The sequence below is a fragment of the Podarcis bocagei genome (genome assembly GCF_964188305.1).
Source record: "Podarcis bocagei genome assembly, chromosome: 8".
NCBI classification, from domain to species: domain Eukaryota; kingdom Metazoa; phylum Chordata; class Lepidosauria; order Squamata; family Lacertidae; genus Podarcis; species Podarcis bocagei.
In genome coordinates this window covers 50665658-50683287 of record NC_138133.1, presented here as the reverse complement: position 1 = coordinate 50683287, position 17630 = coordinate 50665658, and the positions used below count along the sequence as shown (strand labels likewise).

General features: G+C 38.3%; 1 protein-coding gene across 4 annotated transcripts in view; it reads left to right on the top strand.

Moving 5' to 3' along the window:
* NOL4 (nucleolar protein 4) overlaps nucleotides 1-17630 on the top strand; it is a 110895-nt gene that overhangs the window by 78439 nt on the left and 14826 nt on the right. For 3 of the 4 annotated variants that reach the window (XM_081206814.1, XM_081206817.1, XM_081206816.1), the window contains 2 exons: nucleotides 10121-10300; nucleotides 11011-11202. In XM_081206814.1, the coding sequence (XP_081062940.1) occupies nucleotides 10121-10300; nucleotides 11011-11202 (372 nt within the window). The remainder of the gene's footprint in view (nucleotides 1-10120; nucleotides 10301-11010; nucleotides 11203-17630) is intronic. The other variant, XM_081206815.1, reaches the window with a different exon arrangement.

Genomic DNA, 17630 nt, shown 5'->3' with positions numbered 1-17630 from the left:
ATTTGGAGATTTAAAATCACCTACTCATAGTTGCTTAACAATTAATGATGGTCTGATGGGAGCTTTACGCCAACAACATCTAGAGAGTTCCATATTGACTATCCCTGGTGTACCCCAAGTGGCTACACTTTGAGCAATACTGAATGGTTTGGAATAGCATCTGAGAAACAAGGGAGGGGGGGAGGAGAAAACCTACGCATTCCATTGTATCATAAACCCAAACCTGGGTTTATGCAGCGCATGGTGGAGAATCCAGATGATGTTCCGGTCACTTATTCAGGGGAATAACCTATAGTAACTTATTGAGGGATCTCCTGGCCAGAGGACACAACCCTACCTCCATCCTCTGGTGCTCTAACTGTTCTCTAGCAACTTTTCTGCATTACCTCTGTCTCTCCAAGCCTCACAGATATCAGACTACAAAACAATGCAAAGGCCTTTAACCAGCCATCTAGCTCCTCCAGACAGGCATGACTTACCCGATCAACCCTGCATAGCCTGCATAAGGCTTCAGTTGTCTCTGTCTTCCTGTAGAGACAATTTCTCTTTTAGCTGCATTAGCAAGCAGGGACACTTTAGAGCTGTCCAAGGTCCTGTATGCTTTCTGCTCAATTCAGACTTTAATGCCTGCTTTCCCTGTGAGCCTCAGGTACCTGCATAACTGACCATATATTTTGCCTGATTTTCTAGAACATAAAACATGGCTCAGAGCTTACAAAGTTAGCACAAACCATAGTTTAATATCATGTCTGATTACAACCATCCATAATTATCTGAAGGAAACCATGAACAAGATGGCTAAAGGTCCCAATCAGAGATATATCCCCCAATATATATTCTGATTTATATTCTCTGGACTTTCAGAGAACTTCAGCACTACCATTCTCTAGAATTACAAAATCCTATTGAACCAAGCATAGCTTAGATGGGGCACCAGAAAATGATCCATTTCAACTGGGGTTTAGGCTTGGTTTCAGCACAGAAACAGCTTTGGTTGCCCTGAATGATGACTCCTGTTTGGAAAGAGATGGGGAAAATGTATCCTTGACCTCTAAGACAGGGACAGCCTAATTTCTGTTGTCCATGCTCTGGTAGCCCTCTGCTACTGTTGTTCCCCAGTGGCTGGTATTCAAATGTATTCAGTTACCAGTTGCTAGAAGTGGGAGTGTGTTATTACATTTATGTGCTGCTTGTGCACTTCACATAGGCATTGGTTGCCCACTGTGAGAACAGAATGTTGGACTAGATGTGCTTTGGGTTTGATCCAGCAGGGGTGCTCTTATGTTTAGAGGTGTAGTGACACTGATTCTGGAAATAGTATGCAGCCATCATGACTCTTGTCATGTTATACATAGGGCTGCTCCTGAAAACATTTCAGAAACTTTAGCTGGTGCAGAATTCAGTGGCCAGGTTGCTCACCGAGGCAAGACAGTTTGAGCATATTACACTGATCGTGGCACAACCACACTGGTTGCCAATTAGTTTCCAGGCCCAATTCAAAGTGCTGGTTTTGACCTATAAATCCTTAAACTGCTCAGGACCACAATACCCCAAGGAACACCTCTCCACTTATAAACCAACCCAAACACTGCAATCATCATCTGACACTCTTCTTCATGTGCCTCCTCCATGAGCAGTCCAGATGGTGGCAACACAAGAATGAGACTTTTCTGCAGTGGCTTGCCATTTGTGAAATGCTCCACCAAAGGAGTTTCATCTGGCACCTTCAGTATACTTCTTTAAGTGCCAGGCAAAAAATTCCTCTTCAACCAGACCTTTGGCTGGATAATAATCTATGCCCTTTTAAATGTCTTTGTGGGAGGGAGTTGTTATTGTTTTGTTTTTATTATGTACTTTGTGGTTTTATTCTGTATTTTATTGTGTGAACTGCCTTGAAATTTTTGGATGAAGGGAAGTTTACAAATTTAATTAATTTAAGCTTCTGTGAAGATAGCCCTATAGTTGAAGTTTAAAATATATCTACTGCACTTCTTTAATAATTTAGATACTAGAACTTTTCATGCTGACTCCATGTAGGTTTTTCCAATTCTTATCTCCCATGTGAGCCTAAAAATGCATTAAGGGAACTCTATTAAAATTAAGGGAACTCTAAAAGACATTCATAAACATTTGATGCTTAGTGAGCACTAAGTCTGATTTTCCTTATGCACGACCAGCTTATTTGGGTGGATTGTAAAAAATATCTTGCCATATTTGCTTATGAACAATCATAATGTTAATAACAAATATAAATAACATCAATGCTCAGATCTGGGCAGAGCTCTATTTCTGTGAGGGTATTTTTGGTTGCAATCTGATATCTTTGCACAGTTTTGACAATCCAAAGGGGCTATAAAACTGCAGCAACCCTCCAGCTATAAATTGCTCAGATACTGGGAAATCCATGGTAGCTTGGAACAAGTTTCTATATTTCCCAGAAATATCTGGAATGATCCAACTCTCTGCCACCATCTTCAAAATGCTGCCACATCAAACCTCTGCCGTTGGCAGATTGCCTCATTTGCATTTTATTCATGGCTGTACTATAAAAGCAACAACCCAAATTAAAATTTTGCACCCAGGCAATTAAAATCCTGCACCAAGCAGAGCCAAATTCTGTGATTCATAAATTCTGCAACCTGAGTGCATTTACATATTTTCTCTTATTTTGCACAATCTATTCTGCAGTTTTACTTTTCTTTATTGTGCTGTGACTTGTCATGGCAAACATCCTATCTGTTCAGTAATGTTCCTAGCAATTTGTAACTTGAAATGAAAAGCAAAGCCCAGCTAAAATATGTACTGTACCGTGATATTCGGATGTACTTAAAACAAACCAGAGGAAAAATAAACTTGCTTATTGGAGGTGGTAGGTGGTGGAGAGAAAATAACAGAGAGTTCAAGAAACTACAGTTATTCAATGCTGGTCATAATGGGAGTGCTAGTCATTGGCCAGTGCCTGCAAGGCCTTCAAGAACTTACAGTACACCCTTTTTGATGGGAATTGGGGGTGACGGGATGGGCCACATTTGGGCAATAAAAAGTTCCTGTAGTTCTTTCAAGCATCTAAATCATCAGATACATGAACGAGTCCAAAGGCCAATTCATAATTAATCTGAAAAGTTAGGCTCCAGTCTTGGAAATCTATGTCTGTGTTTGAAAGGAAAGCAACTGGATCTGAGAGCACATTTGATGTGGGAGGAAATATGATCCCAATTGTGGAGGCAAATCTGATCAAAAGAGAAGAGTTATGACTGATTTCTGAAAGTTCTAGACTCTCCTGAAACAATTTCAAGATACCAAAATGTAGCTTAATGGACTACATCATAAATGCTACCATTATGCTGAAGGGGCACTGAGAGTTAATGATGGGAAAAAAAAGGAAAAAGGAAAAAGGAACCGTTTCAGACTACAAACAAGCTTGCCATAATCTGTTTTACTTGCCATAATCTGTTTTCTTAAGCAAACTAATTATGCACATGTGTTCACCTATGAATGGTTTATGGGGACTAACCTGCTTCCTGTGATGTTCTTAGATCCCAATTCCATCTCTGTTAAATAGCTTTTTAGGAATATCTTTTTAGGATCGAAGTACAATCCTTCTCCTCATACATACAGCGGTCATATTTTTGGCAGTTTGAATCCATACGCCGGGGTGAGCTCCCGTTGCTTTGTCCCAGCTTCTGCCAACCTAGCAGTTAGAAAGTGTACCAGTGTGAGTAGATAAATAGGCCACTGCTTACAGGCTACCACTGTAAATGGGGGGGGGGGTTGATACCAGTAATGCCATTATCTTGCTCTGTGCACTATTAACAGTGTGAACAAGACTTTTTGTTAAAATAACAAAGGAGCTATACGCACAAGGAAAGTAGCTGACCCACCTGAATGCATAAGCTTGTTGGGATTGCAAAGGTGGATCTAGGGGAATGCAACTAGTGTGGTCACACTGGGCACAGAGCTTCTGGGGCATCTGAGGAGGCACCACAACTATGACATACAACAGAAGATGGGGGGTGGCACTGGATTTTAGCATCACACATGGCACCACTGAAATTTGAGACGTCAAGGTCCACCACTATGTGATTGTGGACTTTACAGGGAGCAGTCTAACCATTAATCTCAGTTAAAATATGATTTGAGCATTGCTTTATTTGACTAATTTTCCTTATTAATTTGTGTTCAAATTAGTACTGGGAGAATTCCAAAACTATGCATACATTCATATATATTTGTTAAACTACCAATTGAATTATTTAACTGAGAGTGGATATGTATTTTCTTTCCTGGCCTTTCTTATGAAAGGAGTTAAGCTACTCACACCCCCTATAAAGACAGTTTTCCAAACTGTTAAGGACCATATTCCAATTAAAACAAATCACAAAATTAATAGAGCAGCAAGATAAAAATGATTCATAGCCCTTGGTGATATATTTGAGAGATGAAGTCTGCAGTAAATCCCATTGAGCTCAGAGGGACTTGCTTCAGAGTAAACATGCTCTTAAAATTGTGCTGCATATTACTACACAGAAACTGTGTCTTTTAGGAGATTATACAAATTTGTCTGTTAACATAACATTTTTTCCGGTACCCATCAGTAATTGGCAGTTGCAATGAATTATGTGTCAACCAAAAAGCTTCCCCCACCCCTATTTAAAAAGGAACATTTTAGCCAATGGCAAAAATGTACAGAAACAAAAATTCATTAGTTTTGCATAAAATGGCCTGAGGACAAATATGTGACCCTGGAGCCATTTGTTTCATGTCTTCTTTTTGATGTAAAAGAGTTTTGTATGAAGAGTAAAAAAGCAGAATGAAATGAGAATTATTTACTTTGCTGGTGCATGAGACTAATGGGGTCTTCTGTTATTCCCACTGATGTCACTGAGAGATTTGCTTTGGGCTTTCTTGCAGTCAGGTTTTGGTTTAGTCTGTGTAGAACTATGGAAGAAGAAAAATGTAGTGGTTTTTAAAATTCATAAGCAAAGGAGAAAGAAGCAGTTGGTAAAGCATAACTGAAAAGGAATCTGAGGCTAACATTTCAGAATCTGCAAGAATTTACAAAATGTATTACTTGGAACTGGGGCAGCAAGGTTTTGAAAGAATAATAAAACTTTTGATGTAAGGCAAATACAAAGATTAGAACCAAAATTTTCTAATTAGGTGAGGGATCTGTGGAGAAGCTCTTCTCTTCTCCTAATAGGTGCCGTTGGCTATGGAAACACCTTCACTCACACACACCCTACAACACCGATGTGTGCACTCAAACCTGGGCTGCAAAATTCCCTGATGCAAAACATATCAATGGGTGTGGATACAAGATGGGGAGCCAAGCTACTCTTAAAGGGGCCATTAAAGCTAGCTGCAAGTCCATTGCCCCTTTAAGAGCAGCTTAAATCTGAACTCTACATGGCAAAATAAGAACCCGTGATTCCTCAAGGGTTTTCATGATGGTCCCAGCAATTTCAGGACAGTTGGAGGGTATGCAAATACAGTAAAACACTTGAAATAGTATTGCTAATAGAAGCAAGCAGCAGAGAACTTGCAGCTAAAATAACATTTTCACTGTGCTCAACACAAGTGTCAGCACTGGTGTGCCTACTAGGGAGCTGGGACTTTGGCACCTGCTTGGAGATTCCATGTTCTGTTGCTGGAGATGGGACCGTGCTTGCACTCTGCACTGCGCTGTTCCATGTGCAGTTCTAGTATTTTTCTGCAAACCTAATATATCCCTTCTGTATTCAGAAAGAAGAAAGGTGCTTTGCGGCCATACTGGTTGGTATAGGGCCATTCACTCTGCTATGAGTGCAAATAATAACATTCACCATTGCAGATGGATACTCCCTGGAAATTGCCTTAATGAGTTCCATGAAAAGGTCTTTATGTAAAATATAATTGGTAGAAATTTTAAACTGAAATATGCATACATGTGTTTATAGTTTGAGATAATGTTGTAGCCAGCTATTATCTTGTATCACACAGAATACAGATTTGAACACTGGCCATCCAATGTGAAAGGGACAAGGATTAAATTAGTAGTCACCCATTGTTCTTCACTAGAGAATTGTGTGTAATTAAAAATCCTGGTTTCTTCTAATATCACATGACTAGACATGCAAGGAAGCTCTGGGTATCTGTTGGCCTTGATGAAAACACACTCAAATACAGTCATACTGCTTTTCCTAGAGGATTTGTGTTAGTCAAAAAGAGTCTTTAAAAAAAAATCCCCCTATCAAATCAGTTTCATGAAAGAGTTATTTCATGCCTTGAACAAATTTTATATAACCATCACTTTAGCTTTTCTGGCCTTCGATCAAGCTGTGAAGTGAAATTATATTAAATAAATATGGAAAGATTATGCTTCAGTCCTGTGTTATATTGTGCTCTGCATAAAAATGAGAAGACACTCAAAAAATTGCATTATCAGACATTTCTGGAAAAATAAAGGGGCACATTTTCAGAGTACGGTAATTTATATTAATACAAGCTGGAAGTGTCTGCCCAGGAAAATTAAGAAACCAAAAATTATTGAGATTTATGAATGGATGGTGTAATTTGTTACTCTCAGGGCTATGTGTAGTCTTGCCCCCTGCCCCAGGGCCCCAAACTGACCCAATAACACTAGACCATAGCCGGCCCCTAATCAATTTGGGTTTAGGGCTAATGTTTAATTACGGTTTTAAAAAACCTTATAAAAAACCTAGGGGGGGAAAGGTGCTGGTACTCACCACACAAGGACACACTGGCCCCACAACCCAGACTCCAGCCACAAAAGCTGAGGTCTGCTTAAGAGGCCAGAGACCACCTTGGCTTGGACCTGCATCTTGGGATGCCTACAGAATGGCTCACAATGGTATACAAGCATAGACCAAACCTTGATTCTCAATCTTGGGAGCTGTCAGAACAAACCGGGCATCAAAATCTCCCAAGGCACCCAAATTGGTGTAGTGTGGAACACTTAAGTCTGCCACCTTGGTTCAAAATGGTGCCTGATGGCTCCCCAATGTAGGCAAAAGCTCTCTCTTCCACCTCAGGAACAGTCATGCATGGAGAACAGAAAGACAGACGAACAAACCACTTTCCAAAACATGTAGCAGAAGTAGAAGTAGCAGAAGGCTGTACAAGTCAATAGTACACAGAAGTAGATACTGTAGTAGATAAATAAGCATTTCAGTATATTTCATACAAAACCTCTCCCCATGAATTTATTTTGACAGTAATACATACCAAGATATTATCAAAGAAATGTTGTCTTTTGCTGTCAGTAGATACTGTTTACCCAAGAATATACAAACGGAATTGGCCAAAAGGCCAACTAATCCAAACCCTCGAGGATTACACTGTTAGAGAAATCAATTGTAAAATCCAAACTGTTCATTGTATATTATATAAGATCTGTTTAATGATCCTCTTTTGACTGTGCAGCACTCTTTAAGCCTCTGGACTCCTCCCTACCTTTCCCTTTGACCAGGCAAAATCCTGCTTGTTTATTTCAAGCTGTGACAGGCAATTGTATATTCCCCTTAAGGTGGCTTGAAGCCAAAGAGGCCAGAGAACCTTTACCTTTAATAGCTGTGTAGAAGAGGCCATATGAGCAGATATGGATTGCATTATAATAAGGTACACCTGTAGGTTTGGTGGCCTCACTTCCATCTGGTCAGCCTGTTTAATAAACCTGTTGCATTACCAGCACCTGTATGGATTCCAACTGAGTACTGAAATTTAACAAACAAAAATAGTGCTTCCAGTTACTAGCCTCAGGCAGGTGTAAGCAAGTAAAATCCCACATTCCTCCAGGCTCCCCATATCCATTTGTGTTTTAGTGTAAACAAAACTAGGAGAACTGCCTAGTGTTATTCTGATTCTGCATAGTTCACTTTCTGCTGTTCAGGAGGAGGATACAGAGCAGACACAATGCTGATAACTGGTTAAAGGCTAGAAATTGGAACAGAAGGAAAACATGATAGTTTAGTCAGTTAAGCATGAGACTTTTAATCTTAGGGTTGTGAGTTTGAGCCCCACCTTGGACAATTCTATGATTCTGTGAGAAAGAGGATTAAAAAAATGAAATGCAGAGAGGCAAAAAGAGCAAATAACTGAATGGTTTTTATGGCCTGTTTCTCTCCACCCACAACCTGTCTACCCATCCCATTCTGAGCACTTAGAGACTCCTCATTTCCAGATGCCAAGTATTCTCTACTTTTAAAAAAAAATTCTCTTTACTTAATCTGTTTCTGTGCCTCCTATTCTTGCCTTTGAGCAGGAAGAAATGGGAGGAGGGCTGAGAAGATGCATCATACCTCCAACTAAAGGAATGGCGCAGTACTGTACAATAGAAATAGGCCCAATACAAGTTAGTCACAGTGAGACTCCAGCACAGCCTTCCAGAGGTGGTTCCATTCCCAAATCACAGATCTGCAGTGGAGATCCTTCATCTTGGTTGTACATCATCACAACTTACCCACGCAGATGTTCATATCTCATAAACTGGCAGAGATGCAGCCACTTTATATGTTCTCTAAACACATCAATTGGTACATATGCATCTTTTAGCTATATTGATAGAATTGAATGTGTGTTTTGGCTTGTATTGGGTTGCTGTGCAAAATATACAGAAAGAGTTCCATCCAAAATCTAAATCTGTTAGGGGAAAACTGTAGTATCTGATTCTGTTGGTAGTTGCCAAGTTTTGGGCACTCTGAGTGAGTAATTGTTTAATGAAATGGACACATGTGATTTATCCAGCAAGCTATTGATTCCATCCTAAAGGAAATTATGAATCCTGATGAATGAAAAGCTTTGCAGGGAAAACAAAATGTTTCACTTTCTCTCTCACACAACTTTAAACATTTGTTTTATTAAGGATATTTCTATATTGCTTTGTATATAAAAATACATATATGCGGTAAAGAGAAAACTAAAACAGTCAATTTAAACAACTACAAGTGTTACACAAATATACACTGTTGGCAATTTGAAGGTGACAAAACTTATAGTATTTACAGTTGTTGGTGAATTTGGTAAAATGAAAGGATCAATCTGCATGTTACAATTTCCAGAATTAAATGTAGTTTACAGAAACTTAAATAAGTGTGCATTGTCATTAGCAATTGAAATATTGAATGGCTTCTCTTCTTTCTGCCTTGTTTTTTTCATGTATGTAATTGGTACACACACACACACACACGTATTAGTATTCTGGGAAAGCTATCAAAACAAACTATTCTATATACTAAAAGAAAACACCATGTGAAATTGGATTAGCATAGAAATACTACTTATAAGTCAGTTTTCTCCACGATATAGTTGGTTAACTGAACATGATGGGAAATTACTTATGAAAAGATTTCTCTTTGTTTTACACACACCTGTTTAAGAAAAAGAATGTTTGTTCAACATCACAACTATTTAACTTCGCAGAAAATGAAATATTAACTCTAAACTTTGCAGTCATGTAGAGGAACTTGCAGCTGAAATGAAGACATCTGAGGCACTTTTCACTTTTATTATATAGGCGGGGAAAGAGAGAGAGAGAGAGAGAGAGAGAGAGAGAGAGAGAGAGAGAGAGAGCGCTAAATGTAACTGGAATGCCATTTTTATAGTATGTATTGTAATAAGGACCCTTTCCATGAACATGAAATGCAGGCGTATCATGCCAGTTATGAAGAGCACAGGCATGTATAAATTTTGAATATATTTTGAAGATAAATCCATCAAACAACAATAAGAGCAACTGGCTATAAGAAGAATTCCCAGATACTGTTTTACCTTAGGCTGGACTCTGATTCCATGGCAGAACTGGAATATTAAACTTAGTTCTTAACAAGTCCAAATTAATCATCCTGTCCATTGGATCACATCGGCTCTCTTCTTCCCAACTTCTGAAGTGAATGTTATGGCTAAATTGTGCTTTTTTAAAAAAATTATTACTTATGAACTGTACAATTACCGGTACATGCTGCCTTACTCTAAAGCCCCATACAAAGAGTTCTTGAACACAATTTCTATTCAAAAAAGTCCATTTGGGGAATCTGTTAGTATGTAGAGAAGGCAAGGATTTGTTGAGGTTGAAGCAGGTGATTTCCTCAGACACGTTTTACAAAATGGCTTCCTTTATTCCTAGTCACCTGCCCATAGCTATTCAAGCTATGATTCTGGCAAGAATGAAAGCATGGACAGAGGTGCAGAAGACCTCTCCCTGAACCGTGGAGAAGAGGACGAGGATGATCATGATGAACACGAAGATGCTGAGAAGGCCAATGAGTCGGATGGTGTAGAAGCGGAGCGTCTGAAAGCTTTTAATGTGAGTTACATGGAGCTTTATGCCCTTCAGAATTTTATTTTCTTATTTGTGGCATTTATTATGGGTATATGTGGCAGTAAAAGAGGTACACTAACTTTATTAGAAGGGGGACCTCCCTCCCTCCGCACACATTGAAACACTTGGAAACAGACACCAGTTCACCAGATTTAGAGGTTTAACGTATATTTACCTCAGTTGTGTGTTTTGTGTGTGTGTGCATGTTTGCTCAGTGGACAGCAGCAGTAGGGACTAGGGGGCTGCAGTGTAGTTCCAGGAGTGTATTCCAGCGGCCAGCTATTTTCTATTATTTTCCAGATTTATATAATTTTGCATGACAACGTACGCAAAAATTGCTCACAGCAGGGGAAGAGTAAGAGACGCAGTTCAGTATAACAATGTAGGCATCCTACTGCATTGTTAATAACAGACATGAAAACAGTGCCTATTTTCACAATCTGTGTTTTATTTCCCTCACAATTTCTATACACTACAGCCTAATCTTTTCTTGTCTTCTTTTTGTCAATCCTAAAACAAAATCCTTGCTTGCTTAGCATTTCTGACTTTCCATTACAAAGCTCTTCACTGTGTAAATAAAGAAAAATAAAAATAAAGAAAATGTCTTCCTCTCTGTAACTGAGCCAGGAAGCTTAGAAAGAGAAGAGAACACCACCCCTCCAAAACCTTCTCCTCTGTCTCCCTCTTGCCAACAGATGTTTGTCAGGCTGTTTGTAGATGAAAACTTGGACCGAATGGTCCCAATCTCTAAGCAGCCCAAAGAAAAGATCCAGGCTATCATTGACTCATGCAGGCGACAATTCCCTGAGTACCAAGAGCGTGCCAGAAAGCGTATACGTACTTACCTCAAGTCCTGCAGGCGGATGAAAAGGAGTGGTTTTGAGATGGTGAGTTTTGATCTAAAAAAAACCCCAGCCCTAGTTTCCATCAAAAACCCCATATGTAAATCCATGACACTATTTTGTTTTCATCTTAGTGTCTCTTTTTATTTGTATTTTTGGTAATGTCAGGTCAGAGGTTATTCTTCCTCCTTTCATATTACCTGGATCCCCCCTCCCTTTCTCCAGTGCATTTGAAATGCCTTCAAAAATGCAGTTTGCAGTTATTTCAAATAGAAATTCATTTTAAAAAATGAAGAGCTCCTCAAGATGTAAAGGAACAAGCAGAAGAGAAATAATGCTTGTTTATTTTTGCGGGGTCATCATTCTGACTCCTGTAGAGATGATATAGTGGCCTGAATCTACAGGTACACATTGGTAGTAGTGGGATGCATACGTGAAACTGGACATGCCATGTACACATAGCTACCTACTGATTATCTTTAGGATGGAATGTCAATCTAGTCAATCTAGGCCTTCCTCCCAAGCATATGATATACACATTCCAAGCTGACAGATCTGATCATGTCATCAGGGATCTGCACGTATTTCATGATGCAGCAGTGAGAATCATGGGTCCAGCCATTAGTGGTGGGTGAGTCAATATAGCAAGGGAATCTTTCTATATTTTGGAATGGGCGTATTAATTGTTGCCCTGTTGTCATAATTACCACAACATGTGTCAGAGACATGAAAACTGCTTTTAATGGTGCTTATGCTACAATCACACATACATTTGGCATTTTACCAAATCAATGTAGCCTAAGCAATGTAAGACTATAGAAAAACACTTAGGATCAAATTAATATGCTTTCAGCATTTTCAAAATTGTTTAAAATTACTCATTGTTTGTCACCCTGGGCTCCTTTGGGAGGAAAGGCAGGATATAAATTTACTAAATAAAGTTTTGCTTTATAGGATTAAGATTTTAAGGGATCATTTCTTAATTGCAACATTAATATTATGGGGAGCCTTTTTAACCTTTCTAATTTCTCAAAGAAAGTGAGAGAGAAATGAAAAAAACACACCATTTTTTTTGCTGCCATGATCGAACACCAACTAAATGTTAAAATACCACACCACACGCATCATTTCCCATTATAGTAGAAAAGAAGAACTCCTGTGAAAATTATCCCAGCATTTCCATTAAAAGTCCTAAAACAAACCTCAGACCCTTCCTTTCATAACTTTCAAACATCATCTACCTTTTAAATATCATTTTAAGAAATACATCCAAAAAACCGTATTTTATATAAAAGCAATAAATCAGTCTATATTTTGTCGCTCCTTCCTTCCTTCCTTCCTTCCTTCCTTCCTTCCTTCCTTCCTTCTTTCCTTCCTTCCTCCTTTCCTTCCTTCCTTCTGATGTCCATTCATTGTTCCAGAACCTTAAATGACTATGTTCAAAACCAATTGCGACATCTGCTGAAATCTCTAGCTTAGGACAAAAGTGAAAATGCAGGAAGTCCTATTTGTACAATTGATGCAAGTCAAGTCAGCTTATGAACAAGGGAACTATAGATTGAAAGGGAGCAGAGACCATGAAAAAATATCGGATGTGAAAATCTGATTGTTGAGTTATATTGTGTTTTGAAACATTTGACGGGCAATATATTATTGAAGTCTAGTAAATAGTGTAGTTTTACATTTGTTTTATTTGAATTAAGTTATTTATAAAATGAAAAGTCTTTGTGCAACTGTCTGATCTTGGTAACTTTGATTAATTTTATCTCACAACTTTATACACTGCTCTAATATCGGTACAGATGGAGTATAATATATATATATTTACAAAGAAGTAATATTTTTCCTGTCTTATATGACCAAATTTCATACACATGTTCACATCACTGAACAATTACAAACATGAATGATCCCCAAAAGGCCTGTGCTTGTTTATATCTCTACATAACTGTCCAAATAAAAAAGCATGTAGGGGTAGCAAGTTTTTCAGGTGTGCTGTTGCCCCATGAAAACATAGGACTAATCTCCTTCCCTCATGCATGTGGAAGTAGCTGTGTCCAAAAGCTGTTGCCATAGTTGAGTGAAAGCAAGCAAAGTCTTCTCCTGAGCAGAGTGTACACCTCCCTGTCTTACGTGCCTTATTTCAGCAGCATCATTGCATAACAGTAGCAGTTGCAAATGAGGCTGAGAGACCAGATCCTCAACAGTGGAGACTGTATGAGAAACCAGAGTTAGACCTTTGGTTTATCTAGCTCGGAATCGTCTACTCTGATTGGCAGTGGCTCTCCATGACGCTTCACAGAGGTTTTTCATGATCATATTGTCTGAAGTTCTTTTAACCGGAGATGGTAGGGATTGAATTTGGCACCTTCTATAAGCAAGATGCATTGAAATATGGTCCTTCCCTTAAGATAGACTAGTGGAATAGAATGTGAATGGTCACTTCCAGTTTGAAAGATGAAGATGGGCAGACATTCTAAATGGTAGTGAAACCTAGTTTGAACACACCTTCGCTGCATCCTGAGGCATTTGTTGTTAGGACAGAGAGACCATGTTCAGTAAGCCCTATACCATGGCTTATAAGCTGATTGGGTAACTTTGCTCCTCTCCCCTGTGCTGTGGAAGTTTATGTCTTGGCGTGATATGTGAACATGGCCTCCATAGACTCTCTAGGTTTCATAAAGACTTTTTGGTGGTTTGCTTGAGGGGCTTATTATTTGAAGGGCACTACACAAACCGTCTGCATAGGTCAGTTTCAATTTGATAGATTTGGCAGTGCTGCAAAGACAAACAGGAATAGTATTTCTTTTCACTTGTTATTACATTTCATCAGCTAAAGCTTGTTTCAAATCCTGATGATTAATATATGTCAATATGAAGAAATAAAGAATTAAATGGCCTCCATGCTTGTAAAACATATCATTTTAAAATGTCTGGTGCTATCTAGATTGTAATCTAAATTTGTTTCACTGTAATGACATAACTGAAAGGTAATTAGAATACAAGGAGCAAAGTTGTTTAACTGACTGCTTATTTAATATCACTTAAAACGCAGGAATGGTGACTATATCACTGTATCATTATGGTAGTAAGGCGTTACAGTGAAATTTCTACAGAGGTCTGGGCGTAAATTCAACTTTTCACATGATTCAGTTGATAAATCTTTCTGAAAATATCAGAACAATTAAAATTGTTTATAGGAAATGTAGCATTTCAGGTGTAATTATGGAACAACCACCATGACTTGACGCTCTGGAAGATGTAAATATATTAATTAGTGGAAGGTGTGTCTTGCTCTGATCTACCTCAAACCATATCATGTATACCAAGCGTAGTAGAAAAATATACATCTTTCTTTTAGTTTATGAAATACAATAGGGATAAAATAATATAAATTCTGAAGCAATTTCTTTGGGTGTCAATGTATATAACACAGCAACAGGTTATCATACTGCTTTTATTTTGAACGGCACCATTAGGATCACAATGAAAATGGATGCAAAAACTATCTGAAGAAATGAAACAAACCTGCAGAACCATTTGTCAAAGCACAGGTTTCAGATCATCATGATAGACCAGCGATGGTTCCTTCCTCAGTTGACCCATGCAGATCGGCTGAGATGAAAGGACTTATAGTTCCCTCACCATTCAGCAAACTATTAATCTAATGACCAGACAGGGGGCAACTTGCCTCCCATTAGTGCACTGGGCTTTACTGTCTTTACTTTTATACTTTTTGTTGCTTCTGCCAAATTTGGGGGTGGTTGTTTGGGATATTGATCAGTGCCCCAAACTGGGGATTAGCCACTCCTTTGGTAAGCAGAAATATCAGTAGCAAGTTCCATAATGGACCAAATATTGGGGCTAGTACTAGCCATAGTGTGCATGGCCTTCTCATTATTATAATTATAATTAATTAAATTTCTATACCGTCCATCCAGGGATCATAGGGCAGTTTATAATATAAAAACACAAAAATACATAACTGTATCAAACAAAAACAAAAAAACCCCGCCCCAGTTTAAAAGGCCATAAATTGCTTCATTAGCCAAAGGCCTGGTTGTTGAGGTCTTGGAAGGTTGAGTTTTATATGTCCAAACATTTTTTTTTCTTTTTAAGAAGAGGCAACATACATATTAATCAGACTATTTTGGTCAAAGATTCCTAGCAGAGTTTTATTTATCATTCTTCTAATAGTTATTAAGGAATTGCAGTTTCTGTGCCTGAAATATCTTGCTACCATATCCATTCAGATATTGGTGATAAATATATGGTTGCTCTGAGAAAGAAAATGCGTTCATCTGTTCCTGTTCTGTCTCAGGAACAGAATTCAAAACAAATAATGCAACTTCAACCTTTCACTCTTTCTTCAAAAGCACATTTCAATAAGCAGCCTAGAGTTCAAACATTCTCTATCAAAGAATGATCCTGAAATCTTCAGGTCACCGGGGAGAAATTATTTTGTAATACTAAAAAAGAGGGGATTCTGCAACTTATTCTGAACTGGTAAATAAGATCTGGCCTTCAGATAATAGCCTCATTATTCTTCCCCTGCAGGGGGACATCTGGAAGAGAGTTCTTAACTAAAGGCCTTCTTTCTCATTAGTATCTGCCCATCTCACAGGAAATAATTAAGGCAGTTGATGGGGGAAATGACAAAAAATGTGCCTTTTGGATGACATCTGCTCTAAGTATCTTTAAAGTTTTGTTGCTGCTATAATTTCCTGCCTAAAAAAAGAATGTCATGTTCACACATTCATATCTGATGACCATCATCTATATGAATCTCTTCTAAGAAAAAACACACTAGTATTGATAATATAGAAACTGTAGGCAATACTAGAAGTTAACTAATTTCTGAGATAAGGGCTTCCATACCACCTTGAAATAGTTTCACACAAAGTCAACAAAGAACACAGCCTCAGTACAGCTACAGGTGTCCTATTTGTTGGGTAATAAAAGGCAAACATCTTAGTAGATCTTTCCTTTCCTCAACCAACAACAGAAACACAACAGTTTGACAGAGCTGTTCCTGAGATGAGGAAAATACATATCAGCCTAACGTAAATTCATACTCACTTCAAACTGTGCATTTGTGTGTGTGTGTGAGAGTGAGAGTGAGAGAGAGAGAGCGCGTGCACATGCATGCACTCAAACACTTTTACCCAAGGCTGTACCTAAATCTCATTTAACTTAATGAAACCATGAGGAACATGTGACTTCTGGCTTGCCTTGGGAAGACTCAGTTAACAATACAAACCTTCTCCATATATACAGTATTCTGCATTCATTTACCTGTTGACGATGGCTGCTTGCCAAGCCCTTCTTCACACTTCCCTGCCTTTACAAACCACCAGCCTTGTCTGAACATCTGTCTCATGAAAAGATCACATCAACGTATTATGAAATCCTAAAGCACAAATCTCAGGAGATATACCTGGCATATTATCCAGCCCTTGCCCTGTCAGATTGTGTATGTCTTTACTTTTACAAGTCACCCTACTCATTTCACTGAGGCAAGAATATATTGGGACAGGATTTGGCATTATGTACATGCACAGCAGCAGGAAAGAGATTACTAATTGGTCTACATGTGTTTGTTGCCTCTTTTCCTTCTGTAACTACATTTTTTGGCTGTATGGTAATCTTGGGCAATTATTCTCTAATTAATTTGCATTGTAGGTCCTCCATCAAAATAATGCTATAACGTATTGTGCCTCATCCATCCCTCCACTCCCTGGCTGGTTTTGCCAACAGTTACTGAGATTTTGCTTCCTCCATTTATTCTCAGACAAGAATGAATGAAAAGCATTACAACTGATGTCAAAATGCAGCGCTGCTGCAAGTCTTAAAATGACAAATCCTTTTATATATTTACCGGGGATATGAGAGCTTATTACATTAGAACAATATCAGGACATCCAACAGAGTGCAGTGCTGTTCTTCAGTTTGTAATGCAGAATGTTGCTCAAACATGTGCATTGTGCTAATTTACATTGCATGCTTTACAGTATGAGAGAGTGTTTTAATATGCCTCTATTCTCAAGAATCCTTTTTCAGTCTTAATTCTGTAACAAGATGTTGGTGAGTATATTCATGTTCTGCTTGAGGTATTCTGGTTTCATTGACAAAGTATTTTATTAGACCTTTGAAGTTGTACTTGTTATGCATAAAACAGAAGATCCACTGTGTATTCCATAACTAGAATCACTAAATATCTGTATTTTAAGGACAAAATTTTCATTTGAAGAACATGTTGGCGGTTTGAGAGAAGGTTTAGATCCCAAATATACATGTAGTAGAAATACTGCTTTGAAGTAGATGATGCTGTTTGGACACAAGCACATTTACATATAGAACTGAAAAAGAAATGCTTAGTATTACCTGTAGAAATTTACTGATGATTTTATACATTCAAGCAAATGAGGTAACACATGCCATATAGGTTTCGCTATTAAAACTAGCGTCTGATG